This window comes from Ailuropoda melanoleuca, chromosome 15 (genome assembly GCF_002007445.2).
Source record: "Ailuropoda melanoleuca isolate Jingjing chromosome 15, ASM200744v2, whole genome shotgun sequence".
Classification (NCBI taxonomy): domain Eukaryota; kingdom Metazoa; phylum Chordata; class Mammalia; order Carnivora; family Ursidae; genus Ailuropoda; species Ailuropoda melanoleuca.
In genome coordinates, this window is record NC_048232.1 from 51,216,456 (window position 1) to 51,234,666 (window position 18,211).

Below are 18,211 nucleotides of genomic sequence, written 5' to 3' on the forward strand. Positions count from 1 at the left end.
GTTATGGTTTATAACACTGTACAAGGATCCTACAAAAGGGAAAATCTTTACACTCAAGGAAGAACTTGGTTCAGAGAATTCTGTGGATCTTAATTCTGAATGTATGGTTTTCTGTCTGCTCTTAGCAATTATAAGACATATAAGGAAACGTATTTCAACTTATCTCAGTCTTAAATCTTAGTGGGTGTGCTTTACTGTCTTCAAACTTGTCACTTCGTTGTATTTGTTATTTTGTCTAAACATCTTTTAAGACTTTCTTCCCATATACTGAATTACAGTATGTGTTGAGTAATCTCTTCCTAATTTTCTCTCAAGCTATTTTCAGTATATTTGGGAGGAGATAATTTCTACCTTTTTAACATGGTATCAATAAACGTACAATTGATATGTATAAAATGTCCGCTAAAACCCATAGCCAAGAAATTTTTTACCTCCCCTTTTATGCTTTCTTTGTATTTCTCCGTGGTTCCTTGAGGATAGTGCTGTTAAAAGGACAAATGTGAAGTTATGATTAATCATGTTTTTCTCTTTCTTTGGGAATCAAAAGCAGTAAATGTCTGACTGTAGAGGGATTCTGTGTAGGGATTTCTTCTCATAATATGTCGGTGTGGCTCTAAGACTTAATGGTAAATAGACAGGAGAGGAATGAAGGGTGATTCTAAATAATTTTCTATACAATTTCTTAACATAGATGAAGAGTTGTAAGAACCTACATAGATGAAAAAAATGCCTTTAGATTCTACCTTGTTCTGATAAACATAGTTTATTCAATTATACTTGTATTGAGTACATACACTTTAAGAATAACTGTTTTGTGCCTGATTTTTATGTTTTGATGAGTCAGTCACTGTGCAGTCAATGAATACCATATGGAAATGAAATAAAATATTTTAATGAAAGACGATATTGTTCCTAATGATTCTTCATATATTACATTAGAGCCCAGTGTTCTTTCTCATTGGTGATTTGAAAGTTCAGCTGTGACCTTTCAACAAATAAAGATCCAGCCCCCACTGTGTGCCAAGAATTAGCTAGATGCTTGATTGAGATATGGTGATGTTTTTACCATTCAAATTGCTGACAATGTAATAGAAGACCTAGATATTTAAACAGATAGTTCAATCAGGTATGCTAACTAATCTAACAGAGTGACTGCAGTTAGAGGAAAGAGCCTAGATGAGGGCACTGATGAATTAAATGCCATTTACATTCAGGGAACTCCAAGTATTTGGACAAAGAAAACGTGTAAGTAGAAGTGCATTTTGAGTATCCATTGCTGGTTCAATAAAAGACCGCAAATATAGTTGTGCAAAACAATAACCATTTGATTTTACTCATGGATTTCGTGAGCCTTGGAGTCAGACAGGGCCCAGTGGAGATGGCTTGTCTCTGCTCCACTGTGTTTGGGACTTCTACAGGGGACGATGGAGTGGCTGAGATGTCACAAACATCTGGAAGGCAAAATACGTGTGACCAGAGAATCCATTGCCAAAGTGACTTTTCACTTAATGTGTCTGGCAGCTTAGCTGGAATAGCGACTACACAAAGCCTCCCCAACATGGCAGTCACAAGAACATTGTACTTCTTACATGGTGACCTACTGGTTGGTGGGGTGACAAGCCCACCCAGATTCAAGGACAGTGTCAGTGGAATGAAGATTTCACCTCTTAATGAAAAGAATGTCAAAGAATTTATGATAGCTGTATGTTTAAATTGCCACAGGGTATGATAAGAGAGAAGACTATAGAAATAGGCCAAGGTCAATTTATGGAGGCTTTGGATGTTATGTCTAGGAGCTGGGACTCATTTCTTGAACGTAAATGACAATTGTCTTGGAGATTTTTTTCAGCAGAGGAAAAATGATGCCATTTATAACTTAGGAACTCAACTTTGGTGACAGGGTAGAGGAAAAGATGTGCTTTGGGGAGAAGAGTGGGAAGGGTACTGCAGCTAAAGTGGTAGGAAAGTAAACAGTGATGTTAATAGGCACGAGGTTCTGACTAGGAACATGGACTTGGGGACTGTTTAGAAGTAAGGGTGAGAGGTGCCTGGGTGGCACCGTGGTTAAGTGTCTGCCTTCGGCTCAGGGCGTGATCCTGGCGTTATGGGATCGAGCCCCACATCAGGCTCCTCCGCTATGAGCCTGCTTCCTTCCTCTCCCACTCCCCCTGCTTGTGTTCCCTCTCTCGCTGGCTGTCTCTATCTCTGTCGAATAAATAAATAAACTCTTAAAAAAAAAAAAGTAAGGGTGAAAGAAATCATACGTTTGTTTTGTTTTTGTTTTTTGTTTTTTTGACTCAGTGGATAGTGATATATTTCTGTAAGGAAAAAATAATGCAATGGTGGAAACAGATGAAAAGAAGGAGGTGGAGAGAAAAAAGTTCACCTTTGTCCTTCATCGATTTGATATTTCAATGGGACTTCTAGATGGTGGTGTCTTGTGTGTGGCTCTGGAGCCCAGGAGAGAGTTCAGGACCAGAGACACAGACATGGGAACATTTTTAACCCTGTTTTTTGTTTTTGTTTTTTGGGGGGGTTTTGTTGTTGCTGTTGTTTAATTGAAACAACAGAAGTGGAAGAGATTACTCAGGGAAAAGTGTAAAGCTGGACAAAAAAGGGAGGTCTCAGAGCAAAACTCTGGCAACCACACTTACGGGTAAAGTGAGTGAACAAGAGAATGTTCCTTTTGTTTGTTTTGTAATATATTTGGAGTTATGGCAGCTTGTTTGGTATCTTTTTCAAGGCAAATTTCTTTTGCTGTTATTTTGAGGAATGTCTCATTTTTGAGACATTTTATCCTTGTCTTTTAAATTAGTTGAGAAATCTAGAATACAAATCTAAAAACTCTGGTTGAAATATTAAAGTAAATATATTTTATAAGCATATCAAAACTATATTTTCATCTAACCAGTATATTATACAACAAAAACATTCATTAAAATCTGTATTTGAGACACTTTTTGGATTATGTACAGCGTTGAGAAGTACAGGTTCTGAAAGTCTCATGCTGTGCATGCTGCTTTGTGAATGGTGTTTCATGGATGTCCTATTGGGACCTATAGGGATTCATACTTTTGAGTTCAGGAAACAAGAAGAGTCAGTAGTATCCAGGGATATGGAAGAGAGAGGGAGACTTCATTATCTTTGCTTTCAATAAATCATGGTCCCAGAGTAATTATAATTCTAGAGACTGAGAGCCAGAGTTAAAAGCTTACCTACTGTACTGAGAGGTCCATGCTTGTGGGATTTAGAGTAAGAACGGAGTAACCTCAGAAGTGAGAGGTGAGAAACAAAGGATGTGTTGGGAAAACCAAGCACAAGAGAGCAGAAGAATTATAGGGATTGAGAAACATAGGAAGTTATGTTGTACCGAATTCACCAGTATATTTATAAAGCTTCCTGTGGGGGCTTAGTTCATTCAGGGACTCTCAAATGTACATTGGAGTCCCTCTGAATTTTCTTTTTAACTGTTACAGCACTTATTTAAGCCAGACACCCCTCTAAGTGATTTATAGCTGAAGCCCCATAAAAACCTTGAGGTAGGTAAAGTTATCATCCTCATTTAACAGATGAGGAAACAGGGACAGAGAACAGCAACAGCAGAGCTGGGATTCAGGTAGAGCAGCCCAACTCTAGATTCTGTGCTACAAACCAATATACTAGGTTTTTACTACTGACATTTTAGTTTCATAATTCATAGAAAAGAAAGATTTTAATGTATCACTTTTACACACCTGACTAATATTTTTATATTGCTCCTTTCAAGCTTGCATTAAACTCAGTTTCCATTAAATATCGAATTACAATTTTTAGAAAGGAGTTTACATTAGTATACATGGTTTTAAGGGTTATACTTTGCGCAGTGAAACATAAACCATGCATGTGTAAATCTAATTTTTCCAAATTGAGTTTTTCTAGCACAGTGCCAATACATCTAGTCAGTCAACAAAAGTCTTTAATGATTAATTAATTTGTTGATTACATCAATAAATATGTGCTGATTGGAATAAATAGAATACAAAACTGAATCAAATTTCACAATATCTCTATCTGCCACTTTGAAAACTTTGGGGATGTGATGTCAATTTCTTATTTATTTATTCATTCAACATCTCAAAGTGTTTATGTACTTTATAAGAGAACCATTACAATAAGATCACAGACTGGTCTTTACTTTACACTCTAAAGGTGGGCTTACTCACCACTGAATATTCATCTTCCCACTATGCCCTATTACTTCATTCACTCTGTGACTAGTGACATAATCTAGAAGTTGAATCTTGATTTTTTTTTTCTCATAAGACACTATACCAAGGGTGTTCAGTCTTCTTTTCCTACTCTGCATCCATGAGACTAGCCTGTGCAACTCAAGCCAGAGGCCCAGGAGACATCCTAAATTCTTCCCTCCTCTTCAGCTCTTACAGCTACCATTGTAACTTCTCTCATTAATCATTTACTTCTATTTTCTCTGCTTCTGTTTTCATTCAGGCCCTCATCAAATGTTGCCTGAATTATAGCAGTGATTTCCCATTTGGTCTCCTAAATGGGAAATTTGGTCTTACTAAATGTCCCTACCTCCTTCCTCCCCCAGTTCCTCCTTTACATATCTAAGAAAGGATCTCTTTAATATGAGAATTTATCATTTTTTCTGCAGTCAGAAACTTGTGGTATTCCCTACTGCACCAGGACAAAGGCCCACGTGTATAGCAAATTATGGCTCTCCAGGTTCTTGCCTGGGCAAACAGTAGGTGTTAAAAGGATAGTTGTAGAATGAATAAATAAGAAAAAAAAGTTTTTAATTATTGTAATAATTAAACATGAACTGAGACAATTCAAATATCAACTGTTTCAACTGAGATTTTTTTTTTATTTACTTTTTTTTTAAAGATTTTATTTATTTATTTGACAGAGATAGAGACAGCCAGCGAGAGAGGGAACACAAGCAGGGGGAAGGAGAGGAAAAAGCAGGCTCATAGCAGAAGAGCCTGATGTGGGGCTCGATCCCATAACGCCGGGATCACGCCCTGAGCTGAAGGCAGACGCTTAACCGCTGTGCCACCCAGGCGCCCCTCAACTGAGATTTTTTAAAGAAGAAACTTAGTAGTAGTCAATGAAGATAAAAAATGATAGATTGTGTGAGGCTGAGATATTATGTATTGGGTGATTTTTAATGATTCATGTGTGCTTTGTGTCTGGGTCCAATTTGGTGTTTAAGAACAAAAACTAAGGAATAAGATTATATAATTTATACTTCTATACGGATGTCCACTGCTAGAATAACTATAATAGAAATAGAATCTTCTGCAAAAATCCTGTACTGAGCCACCCAAATCTTAATATTTTTTTTAAGTTTTATTTATTTATTCAACAGAGATAGAGACAGCCAGCGAGAGAGAGAAAACACAAGCAGGGGGAATGGGAGAGGAAGAAGCAGGCTCATAGCGGAGGAGCCTGATGTGGGGCTCGATCCCACAATGCTGGGATCACGCCCTGAGCCAAGGCAGACGCTTAACCGCTGTGCCACCCAAGCACCCCCAAATCTTAATATTTTGATGAGACAGAAAAGAAGAGATTCAAATAAGTTTTTATTCTCATTCTAATTCTTTTGATTAATAAGGATTGCTTGATTCCTGGCCACGGATTTTGAAGCTACCACAGGGCTTATTAGAAAAGAATTCTGTGATTGATTGATTAATCATCTGTGTAATGGGCATGGGAGCAGCGGGTTATAATTATTTTTTTTATATAAGATAATTAACTTTCTTTTTTTTTAAAGATTTTATTTATTTATTCGACAGATATAGAGANTTTTTTTTTTTTTATTCGACAGATATAGAGACAGCCAGCGAGAGAGGGAACACAAGCAGGGGGAGGGGGAGAGGGAGGGGGAGAGGAAGAAGCAGGCTCATAGTGGAGGAGCCTGACGTGGGGCTCGATCCCATAACGCCGGGATCACGCCCTGAGCCGAAGGCAGAGGCTTAACTGCTGTGCCACCCAGGCGCCCCCAGGTTATAATTTATTGTGCCATATTTCCTAGCCCTGATTAAATGTTGCTTAAAAAGTCAAAAGATAGGGGCACCTGGGTGGCACAGCGGCTAAGCGTCTGACTTCGGCTCAGGGCGTGATCCCGGCGTTATGGGATCGAGCCCCACGTCAGGCTCCTCCACTATGAGCCTGCTTCTTCCTCTCCCCCTCCCTCTCCCCCTCCCCCTGCTTGTGTTCCCTCTCTCGCTGGCTGTCTCTATATCTGTCGAATAAAAAAAAAAAAATTCTTAAAAAAAAAAGTCAAAAGATAGTGTTTACTTGGAAGATTTTTGAGGAGAGTTGCTTAGATATTGAAAATATCTTACTCTTTCAAACTGTCTTATTGCCTGTTCTAGATTTCTATATGAAGTGATCCATTGAATGAAATTATCTATCTGAATGCTAAAGAGTATCTTTTGAAGTAGATTTGTTTGATACTGGGAGTAGTTATTTTATAACAGTATAGAGTTGATGATGATGATGATGACGATGATGTCTTGGAGATATTCACAAATCCACAGGGCAATGAATTAACAGAGAAAGAAACATTTAAAGAATGCAGTTAGTTATCAATTTGCAAGAAAATGATACAAGATAGTAGAACATAGCACAAATTGTATAGAATCTAATAGACCAAAGGTCAAATTTTAGTACTGTTATTTTTAAGATGTATAATGTATACAGATAAATTAATGTTTAAAATCTTTAGTTTCATATTTCCAATCAGGAATGGAGTGTCACCTCTGCAGGACTATTATAAGGAATAAATGAGAAAATAAGTGCTAACTGCAGGTCACTTAATAAGGACACAATGAAGATGAATGTCTTTTTGTTCCTTCTTTTAGCATACTTCTGATAAATCCTTCCTTAAAACAATCCCCCTTGCTTAAAAGATGGAACTATAACAAATCTTTGTTTGATAATACTACTTAGTAAATATCAATCAATTATTTAGTTATTGAACACATACTAACCCCGTGAAAGGAGCTGAGAATGCAAAGTGGACATAACATAATTCCTGTCCTAGCACACAAAACAATCTGTCCTGAGCTCAGGAAACAGACATTTACCATGATAAATCCCTGTATTAACCTAATAATTAGAAAAGAGTTAAGATCTGTGTACCAGGAGAGGACAAAATTAACTCTGGGAAACTTGAGAAATGCTTCAACAAGAAGGTGAGATTTGAGCAGGATTTTGAACAAGCAGTTAGATTTTATAATGTAAAGGGAAGAGAAGGACTAGCATTTCAGGTGAAGGAAACGTCATGAGAAAAGCCAAGGACCCATGGGAGAAGAGGCCACAGGCAAGGAACAGAGGTGTGGTGATGGTGGAGAGCACGGGGTGGAGGTATGCAGAGAGGATGAGACTGTAAGAGTCTGAGGAGGCTTACTGAAGTACTGTAAACAAGAACAGGGCTTGGATTTTATCCTGCAGACAATGGGGGGTCAACAGCAATTTCAAAGACAGAGGTTGGCATTCATTCTTCCTTGGGAAAGTTCATTCTGTTGACTATGAGAGGAATGATTTGATTTGTCTGGGAATAAAAATGGACTGATAACGAGGAGACCAGTGAAGAGGTATGATTAGAGTCTGTGAGAGAGATGGGGTGGAGGGAAAAAAAGCAAGAGGTAATGATCAGGACAACTCTGCATTGTTCAGTGGAGAAAATGGTGACAGTCAAGGTATGTAACAAAGTCAGAGAGAGAGAGAGAGAGAGGATGGTTTGAAAGAAGGAGAATGAGTTGTTTTGAACATTTTTGGAATATCTGGGAGAAATCTAGGTGATAGATCTGGAAATATTTAGGGGATCTCAAGGTGATATTTAGGATTGAGATTTAAGTATAAAATATAGATCTGAGATAGAAATAATAGAGGGGTACATTAGCTGTTGCCTAGGATTACTATTTTGAAAATATTCATGGTAACAGTACAAAAATTTAGGGGGCAGGGAGAGTGAATTGACTGTTATTTGGGGAGTAGGAGGAGCTCCAGAGGTAGCTGTTGCATTGGGAAAGCTAAGTGAGATGAGGATTTCTAGAAGAAGGATATCAACTGTATCAAAAGCCGCTACACGCTAGATGATGAAGTGTGACTCAAGATGTTTAGATTATGCTGCTGAATTTAGACACTACAAGGTTTTTCCTCCAAGGCTGGACATTTGTGGATATTCTGTAGAGCACAGCTTTTTCAATTTTATTATGCTTCAGAATCCTATTAAAATGCAGATTCACTGGGATGAGACCTGAGATTCAGTATTTTTAAAAATTTGCAGGTGATGCCAGTTTTGTTGGTCTTTGGACAACACTTTGAATGGCAAGGTTCTGGCAATTAGTAAAAATGGGTAAGTTAAAATTCAGGAACTGTTTACTTTGAGAAGCTTTCTTTCCTTAAAATAAATGGATATTATAGTTCCACATGGGAATTTGTGCTAAAGGTAGCTTAGAAAGGTCTGGTAGTTTGGATCTTTCTGTGTATTGAACACCAGATGAGTTTCATTTTTTAAAATACATTTGACTGTCTCCTCCTCTTGCCTTCCATGTTAGGGAAATAAAAAGCATTGCCTTAATATTTTATCAGATGGATGAGTAGAACCCACAATAGGTCTCAAAATATTTATTTCTTTTGTGCTTCTGTTTCTGATTTTTTTTTACCACCCATTAGCTAGAAGGAGTCTCATTTGACAATCTTTCCAGGAAAAAAATTACACAATCATCAATCCAGGTAGTTTTGAAAATTCCTAGTTTGTTGGTGATCTGACTCTGTCTTCCCCATCTTGCCTCAGAGCTGTGTCTACATGTCCCTTGTGTCTGTTTTACCAATAAATTGCATTAGCTGTACCGCCTCACCTGCTCTGTTGCTAGACTGTTTGTAAATCTGAAACTTGGGATATGATATTACAAGCACTGTGGGGAAAAACAGTGGTTTTCTACTGAGTATGGAGGCAGAGCGAGACAGATGATTAAGAAAAACAAAAGGAGCCAGAAGCATCGTGGGAAGTGTTGGGGGCTTAAGTTAGTGCAATAAAAAAGGGAATTGGAAGAGACCATAAAGCAAGTGGATTTGCTGAAGTTGAATCAGAGTGACAGCCTATTGATTACATAGCTGCAATAATTAAAAGGAAAAAGAGAAGAGTCAACTACCAAGGTTTCAAGCCCATTGGACTGAAGAAAATGATGATCGTGTGAATAGAAATTAAGAAATCAGAAGAAGGATCCGATTAAGACGTGGGGGATAAAAAGGGAAAATAGTGTTTAATGTGCTGACTTTGAAGATCATGGAAATGGACATCTTTTACTCCATTGGTATTAATGGTTGGGAGGGTGATGCACACACTCATAAAGTAGATTTTACTTAGAGTCTTAGATAAGAAATGAATTGCTAAGTAGAAGAATGCATATAAGTGTTTGAAGAGAGAAGACCTATGAAAAATCATGCCTTTAAGAAAAGCTCGATAAAGGAAAAGGACCCAGTGAAGGAAAGAGAAAATGGACAAGAGTGATGGTGGGTAAATCAAGTGAGCTCACTGGTAATACTATCTATGAAAGAGAGAGATTCACAAAGGCAAAGGGAGCAATGTGGGTCAGATACAAAGATGTTAGAGTATGGTGAGAATTGAATAAAACTCTTGTTCTTCACAGAACAGTTTCACTAGGGCAGGGGAAGCAGAACAGCAGCCAAGTTTCAAAGGATTAAAATATGAGGGTTTGGTGTAAAAACCTAGGCAACATGTAGGGTATTATTCTCTCATAATAAATTCGAAAACACACGTGGGCCATAAAACCAAACTGATTTTAGCAAGTCAGTTGACCTTTCTAGATTTTCTTCCCTCACCTCACTTCAATCCTAGAAATTTGTACTTCTTAAAATCATGGAAGAAAACGCTATGAGATGGCTTCAGATTCCTGAAGGAAAGTACATTGTTTCATTGTCATTTCTCCAGCTAATATTTGTGTTCACTTTGGAAAGTATGGGATAAGACATAGTAGTGAACTTGAGGTAGGTCTCTTTCTCTTGGATTGACAAAGTAGACTGAGAAGTTCACACACAAAAAATGTTTCTTTACTTCGGGTGCTTGTATTTTAAATTTAGATTTTAAATTAATATCTCATTTCATTCAGACACTTTGGTTTTTATTTGTACATTATTCTCTGATATCATTGTTACTGAAGTAGTTGGGCCAATTGTCTCAGTACCCAGTGTAGTTAGGATGCAGAATTTATTATATGCAAATAAATAATATATCACATATCAAATGTGAAAAATAAGTGCTCTGAAAAGCTCCCTAGCTATGAGGATTTATATCTTTTCTATCTGGGCAGTTTTTAAGGGCCTTCATGCTCCCTCACAATTCACCTGAAAAGTGATTCTCCACATGGGTATCCATCCATGACCATCGCAGGATATGTGAACATGTTTCAGGTGTAATTGGGTCTCACCATATCCTTCAAAACACTAATTTCAGAACACTCGGGCAATTCAGGAATTAGTTTAACTTGAAGTGCAAAATTTCATTTCTGTTTATAAAATATTCACTGCTCTTTAGAACTCAGTTTATGCTTTCTTTTGTGTCTTAGTTCAAAGATTTTGGTTTAAAAATTATTAAGAATTATAACTCAAGAGTGCCCAGAAGCTGTCATTAATAGTTGTTCAGTCTGTTTTTGGAGAATTTAACTCCAACTTATTCCATTTAACCTTTACATAGATCTTTCTCTAGAAAAACATCTTGTATTGTTTGCTTCCTTAAAACGTATCTAGGACTCGAGATCAAACAATTCATTTGTCAGAAACCAGATATTTTAGTCATTTGGTTTTTGAAATAATATTCTGGTTAAAGCAGCAAATTAGTAGAGTTTACTAAAGAAAATTATGACTCTCATAGTCTTTCTGTTCATTTTAACCTTTTTGAGAAAGAGCTCTTTGTATTATGTAAAGTCAAACCTTAGCTTTCCTAAAGTTTTCCTAGTCATTAAAAAAGGTTGAATTTCTTAATGAGCTGAAATCCTACTTGAATAATATGAATGATATCACATAGCCGTAATTTTAAAGTCAGTGATGACACACTTTATTCCAAGGGGTGCACTGCATTGTTTCATAGTGTGTTCATTAATCAAAGGTCATGGTATATATGTTGCATTATCATAATTTCTAATTAATTTATTCTTTATACATGCTTATACATGTTCCAGTTGCATTTCATTAACTCATAGTTTTCTTGTAATTTTGTGCTTTCTTTCCATGTTCAAAGAATCTCTTTAATTCAATTTCTCTGTTTCTCCTCATACAGTCTGGCAGCCAGATATGCAACTCAGTCTAATCACAGTGGAATTGCAACCAGTCAAAAAAAGCCTACTAGGTCAGTTAATATCTCTAATTTATTGCTTGTTAGTGATAATAAAGTAACTGCCCAGTGATATTTTGTCCTATCATTCTAAATTTTTTTCATAAATTACATACTTCTGGATGAAAAGTTTAGAAGACTGAATTCTTCCAAGTGGATTTCCATATGCATTCTCGTGGATGAGCATGTCTGTGTTAGATCATTAAATGGGTTTTGGCTTCTTCTGTTTTAGTTTTGTTATATATACTGTTATGACTGGGCTGAAGTCTAGCTTCTAGGCTTGGAGAAAGTCAAGGAAAACATTACTTTGAAGGCCCCATTCCTTCCAGGTTACAGAATCTGGAAGTTACACAACAAGAATGTAATTGTTTTTCGAGATGGGCATGCATTAATTATTGCACATTTTGAAGCAGAATTGAGAAATATTAGCAGATTTTTGTGGAGAGGTTAGCATCAGGTCACCAAGTTGACGTGGACTGTTCCTTTATCTATAATAGTTGAAATTTTTGCTTCTTAATGACATATGAATTTTAAAGACAGTCTGTTATAGCAAATGGTGCATTATGTACTGTTTGGAAAATACTGATTGATAAATGTATATTGAAAGTGTTTGGTGTTTTTTTAAAAAATATTAAGTTGCCAAAGGCATGATGGTACAGCTGAGCGGAGCCACAGCAAATGTGTTTTGCACCTCTGCTTATTATGTGATTATATGTGCCATCTCCTTCACTGGGGAAGTATCTCTGTGGTGGCTTCCTAATCACTGCTCTGATAATGTATCATATTATGCAATGTTTGACCACAAGGACTGCTTATGATGCCTTGATGTGAGGTATGTGCTTTTCCTCTTGCCTTGCTTTCCTAAGTTATGTTAATTTCCATAGTAATTAAAATGATTCTGGAGAGAAAAATGTAAAGGGTATTTAATTAAAAGTAGGAAAAATGATATAAATTCAAATATGCAAAAAAGTGACCTGCCATGTACAGTTTTATTACCACTTCTAAGACTCATGCATATAAAATATATTTTAAGTGCATTAATTTAATAGAGCATCTCTCTCTCTCTCTCTCTCTCTCTCTCTCTCTCTCCCTCTGTCTTTTGTTGGCTTCATTCTCATTTCTCTTTTTATTACTTTGATGAATGATCTGGAGCTCCGGCTACCTATCAAATTAGGGTAATAAGAAGAGCAAATGAATTTTTTAAATTGTTTTAATTTGTTCTTCTGAGAACTAAAGATCACTTGCCTTCATGGGTCACAGTAAAGATTAAAATGTATTTTAATTGCTTTCTAGAAACAGGTCAAGTTTCATTGCAAGCAGGGCAAATTTTGTGACAAAATTTGTTTATACATGTGAGTTTGGAATGAACTTTCTAAGTCTGTAGCTGTCTCTGCAGGAATAGTTCTCAGCTTTATTATGATTGGGGCATTTGGCCAAATTAATTAATTGAGTTTTTTCTTTAGAGTGCAGTCATTGGTACTCAAAATTCCTGGTGTCTGTGGTTTTGTGCTATACTTACATACCCTCTAGATCCATTTGAGCAAAAGTTTAATGCTGGAATCGTTTGGAAAAGGTTCCAATCTTGACATGGCACAGCTTCTAATGAGCAAAATAGCTGAAGGAACTATTTATTAGCCATATGTATTTAAACTCCATAATACAGTCAACATTTTGAAACTATTAACTATTCCAAGAAAGCAGTACTTCTGTTTTTAATCTGGTATTTGTGTTTTCCTGGTGTTCATTCCCTGTTGCAATACCCGCTACTATTTTAAAAAGTAGCTATAGTAATTAAGAGTTTAATTTCCTAATAATCAATGGAAATAATGTATCAATTATGAAGGTGAGTTAAAATATGAAAATAGTAACAACTGATCTTGAAATTGTGATATATTGGGAACCAATATAACAGATATGAACACTCTTTCATATTAATAATTTAGTATAGAGAACAGTAAAAATTTCCATGCTTCATTTATAAGGGCTGGAGTTTTTTTTCTTTTAAAATAGAAATTATCAGAGCAGTACACAGTGGCATTCACATGGTGGCAGCAAATGCTAGCAGAGATGCTGACATCCTTTAGTATCATGTTGTTAAATATGACTTAGAATGCCAATATAAGTTCTTAATTACTAGTTTTTAATTTATGCAGATTTATTGTACATATACAATATGTTAATAGTGTAGAATAAAATATTGTATTGCGATTGTATATTGTAGGCGTAATTCATGAAATAATTGATACTTGAAATTTTAGGGTGGAAACTACTTAAACAGTGACATAAATGACCCACAATGGTATTTAATTTTAGTCCAAATAAAATAACTGCGAATCACAACCTAATGTCTAGCTCCCCCTAATTTTAACACAATCTGCCTATTATTTCCTCATGTCCTGTCCTTCATCCCCAAAGACTGAATCAAGTCACTGTCCCTATAGGTGTGTTTTACATCGCCATTCTGCTAACAGAGATTTTCTGCATCCTTTCTTGTCATATTACCTCTGTGATCAGCTGGCCACACTTGTAAGATAACCAGCTAAAGTCTAGGTGCTTATTTTCAGCAAAACAATTAAAGAAAAGAAATTTTTTGAGGCAGACCAATAAAATATAAATTAACTCATGACCTTGGTCTCTGCACCATGTTTGAATTAGTATAGCTTACTACCTTAGATATGCAATAAGCATTTGCTATTAGCAACTTGTTCAGTAACTTTATTCTTTTTGTTATTATCAAGTTGACTTAGGAAACAGCTATCTAAGAGAAAAACAGACATCCCATACATTGAAAAGAACAAGTTTACAACAACTGCAAATAGGTGATTAATACCCCGAGAACATAATACATTTGTTTAATTTCCCTTGCTTTCCATGTGATCGTTATAGCATTTTTAAGTCAAAGTGTTATTTATCAGGGGTGTGGTAAGTACGACTTTTTCAGTTAAAGGTTATTTTATTTCTAATTGCTCTACATTCTTAATATCATTCAAGGGCATGTTCATTGAAAAGTGAAACAAGATTTTTGTGAAGATTCTTAATCCTTGTGTTTAGTTATTTATCACTGAAATGACCATTTTCTGCTAAATAGATTTTAAAACCCCATATATTGTGCTTTTTCCACTAAGGCTTCCTTGATCAGAACCTCCTACCCCAATCTTTTTGTAATATACAATAATGATGTAATTTTTCTTATACTATTTCAGGCTTCCAGGTCCCTCTAGGGTGCCAGCTTCAGGCAGCAGCAGCAAGGTCCAGGGAGCCTCTAATTTAAATAGGAGAAGTCAGAGCTTTAACAGCATTGACAAAAACAAGCCTCCAAATTATGCAAATGGAAATGAAAAAGGTAAGTGTTTGCCTGTTACATCATTATGGCACAAGTCTAACATATTGGTCTTGTAAATTATGTGCTAAGTCCAATATTTGTGCAGTGTGAATGCCTTTTGGAATGGAGTTGTTATCAGTGTTGTTTCATGTTTTCTAACTGCCCCCTCCTGAATTCCAGCCTTCTTCGCGGCTTTTCTTATCTCAAGAACACTTTAAGAAAGCAAACTCATTTATTAGCCACTTAAGGTGGCTAATTATATAACCAAGTATAAAATCTGTTTCCCCAAAACATTTCCTCCTGATTGCATATAAATAGCATTTTCTTTTGTCTTCTCATATTTTATGAACAATTACTGTAAAACCATAAATCTATATTAAGTTTATTTGAATCTTTAGCTTCAGTTGATATAAATGTCATAAGTGTTTTGGGCATTAAAACATAATTAGAATGGATATTTAATCTTTAATAGCAGAATACAGAAACAATGTGACCTTAGTTTTCCTTAAAAAGACAAATTATCCATGTTTGTTTTATTTTCTTGAAAGACTTCAGAATAGAAATAACGAGTCATAAAATCATCAGGCAGGAAGACACTTAGTGGAAATCTGTGTTAAAGGCAAATTATATATCAACTAGATGATACACAGTTCTCTGTGTTGTGCATTTAACAAGGTGCTTGCTTGATACCTTGCTCTGTGGAGCATGGGTTCATGTGAGAGAGTGTGCGTTTTACATCTAAACCACAAGAAAATCAAGAACCCATACTATTGTAGGCAGAGTGACTGTGTGAGGCACTAAGGCCTGTGGCTGTCTTTTGAGGCAGTTTCTTCAAATCCATAGAACTTGAACTTCTCTTTACAGTATTTAGCTTTCTATGCAACAAAACATGAAGTTCAAAAGTCACAAACATGCTTAGTTAGTAGAATAGCTGGCAAATTCAACCAGGTAGGAAATTTTTTGCTTATATTAGATCATTTCAAATTATTTCATACAGATGATATGATCCAACAACTTTCTCTAATTTTGACATGAATTGACAGATAATCTATGAACTGGACACTTTTCTGAAAATTTCTCATGCATTGAAAGAAAATTGGACAGAACATAAATCCCTGAAAGCAAAGCAGTGTTCTTGATCCCTATAATATTTCCTGTTCTTGAGTGGAATAGAAAAAAAAGGAAAATAACGTATAGATGGAAGTTAAGAGTTTGTCTTTAAAATGTAGAATAAAACTTCTGATTTAGGAACCTAAGAAATTTTACTGGACACTTATATTTTTCCTGAGGGAAAGGGAGACAACAATTACTCAGAAAAACTTTGTTCTTTGTTTCGTGACTTTCCTAAAAAGTGTCATACGGAATCTGTATGTGTTACGAAATTCTAAGGGATAGTTTGTTTAGACATACAGATGTGTTGAATAGACTGTTCATATATCCAGTTTAACTACATGATTCTACAATTGTGCAATATTTTTTGCAAGAAATTACTAATAATATTGGCAAAGAGATTTAGAAATGCTTTAGATGATTTAACACTTTGATATCATAATGTACCTCAAATTTTCTGTCATGTGAAATGGTTTTCTGTATTTCTAGTGTCTAAAAGTAAAAATCTAAAGGTAGACAAAGGTTTCTATTTTTCCATAGCCTTTCAACCTCTCTTAAGTATGTCTCAGATATAGAGCAAAATTCAGAAGTAGTAATATTTACAATAACCACAAGGTGGAGACAGATGACATATATTATGAGGTTTTTGACAAAAAAAAAAAAACAGATTTCCTTAGGTCCACATCTACAGCAAAATAGCACGATTTTCATTACTTTTAATTCCCAAATAACTAAAAATTCAAAAGCATTTAAAGTGTGTGGTCTCACTTTCACAAGTATTTATAATATGTCCAATATAGGCATTAAATATCTGAGAACTGCCAATAATTACTGAAGCACAAATTATGTCATAAGATTATTACAGGGCATTTTATATTAATGTGGAGTTACAACTTTATCATTATATCCAATATCAATGTTTCTAAATTGCTCATTCTGTCATGCTATTTCATATTTCTAAACTATTATCTTGGGGCACCAAGATGGCTTTGGTGGCTAAGCATCTGACTCCTGATTTCAGCTCAGGTCATGATCTCAGGTGATGTGATTAAAGAGACATGAGATCGAGCATCGCATCAGGCTCCACGCTCAAGGTGGAGTCCGCTTGAGATTCTCTCTCTCCATCCCTCTGTCCCTTCTGTCACTTGTGCATACACCCTCTCTCTAAAATAAATAAATTAAATAAATAAATAAATAAACAAATTAATTAATTCAAAAAATCTTTTAAAAAATAAAATATCTTAAATTGTAAGAGAAACAAAACAGTAATAAACATTGCTTACAAAACAATTTATAATTTACTCTTTAGCCTATTAGAGTGGTTTATCTTTTTGGATAAGAATGTTTTATTTACTCTTTTTGACATGGATATTTATAGTGGTAGCACAATCTATATAAAAATAGAAGATTTCTTCTGCTGACAAGCTGATCTCTGTCACAAACCGGTGTGCATACGTATCCTGGTTATGATCAAGTAAGGTGAAAACTAAGTAAGAGTTTTCAAAGGTCACAGTATTATACTGACAGAATTCAGGAAGCACTGACTTGAGTATTCTCAATTAATTGCTACTCCTTTTTTAGTTATTAGAAAGGGTAATATTTAAATTTAACAAATTAAGATATTTCAATTGAGGGATTAACCAAATTATCTGCAATGTGTTCCCTGAATGCTTCTAAGTGGAAATATACTTTCTACTTTCTTTAAGAAGTCTTGGATGTTGAGTCATATGGACCACTTGAAGAATCTCTGGAATTTGTGATAGACGATAAACATTTATTCACAAAAGAATTTCATTTCCTTATTAAAAAAACATACTGTTGAAAGCCCAGTAGCTTTTCACCTGTATGGCTTTGTAAAAGTAATTTATTTGCAAACTGTGACTTATGAAAGGAAATCAGTAGAGAATCACAAACTGCCACTTCTAAAGATATGTCTAATATCATTTTAATAATAATACGATTCAAGGAATAGGGTGCTCATTTCAACATTTGACCAAATAAATTAGAATGTCAGTGAACGTGGTCACAGATGAGCCTTTGCAGAGAAGGCAGAAATGTTGTTATGGTAGGAGGCAATGCCGGGACACCCTTCTGCTGAAATGCAATGTGGGAACAGATTTTTCAAAACAAATGGTGAAATGAAGATAGCACTGTTTGTAGAGAAGAATTTCTTCTGAGAGTCCAAATTTCTTCTCTTGGTGAGCTTCTGTTCAGATACTGACAATGAATAATACGTTCTGAGGCCAGCATTTGTCAATTTGTCCATACACTACAGACAAGATGTATGCTTTAAAGAAAAAGTAAATACATGTTCCCTGGAAATTAGGGATCATGGGAAAAAGGCACCCTGGTTCATTTAGATAGACACTTTCTATGCCTGAAGCAGATTATCTTAAGAAATCGTTGTTTTATAA

The 18,211-nt window shown here is 35.5% G+C and overlaps 1 protein-coding gene across 8 annotated transcripts in view; it reads left to right on the plus strand.

Annotated features, from left to right (window-relative positions):
• NAV3 (neuron navigator 3) overlaps positions 1–18,211 on the plus strand; it is a 570,381-nt gene that overhangs the window by 352,761 nt on the left and 199,409 nt on the right. For 7 of the 8 annotated variants that reach the window (XM_019803871.2, XM_002923310.4, XM_034644498.1 and 4 more), the window contains 2 exons: positions 11,312–11,380; positions 14,569–14,708. In XM_019803871.2, coding sequence (XP_019659430.1) covers positions 11,312–11,380; positions 14,569–14,708 — 209 coding nt within the window. The remainder of the gene's footprint in view (positions 1–11,311; positions 11,381–14,568; positions 14,709–18,211) is intronic. The other variant, XM_034644499.1, reaches the window with a different exon arrangement.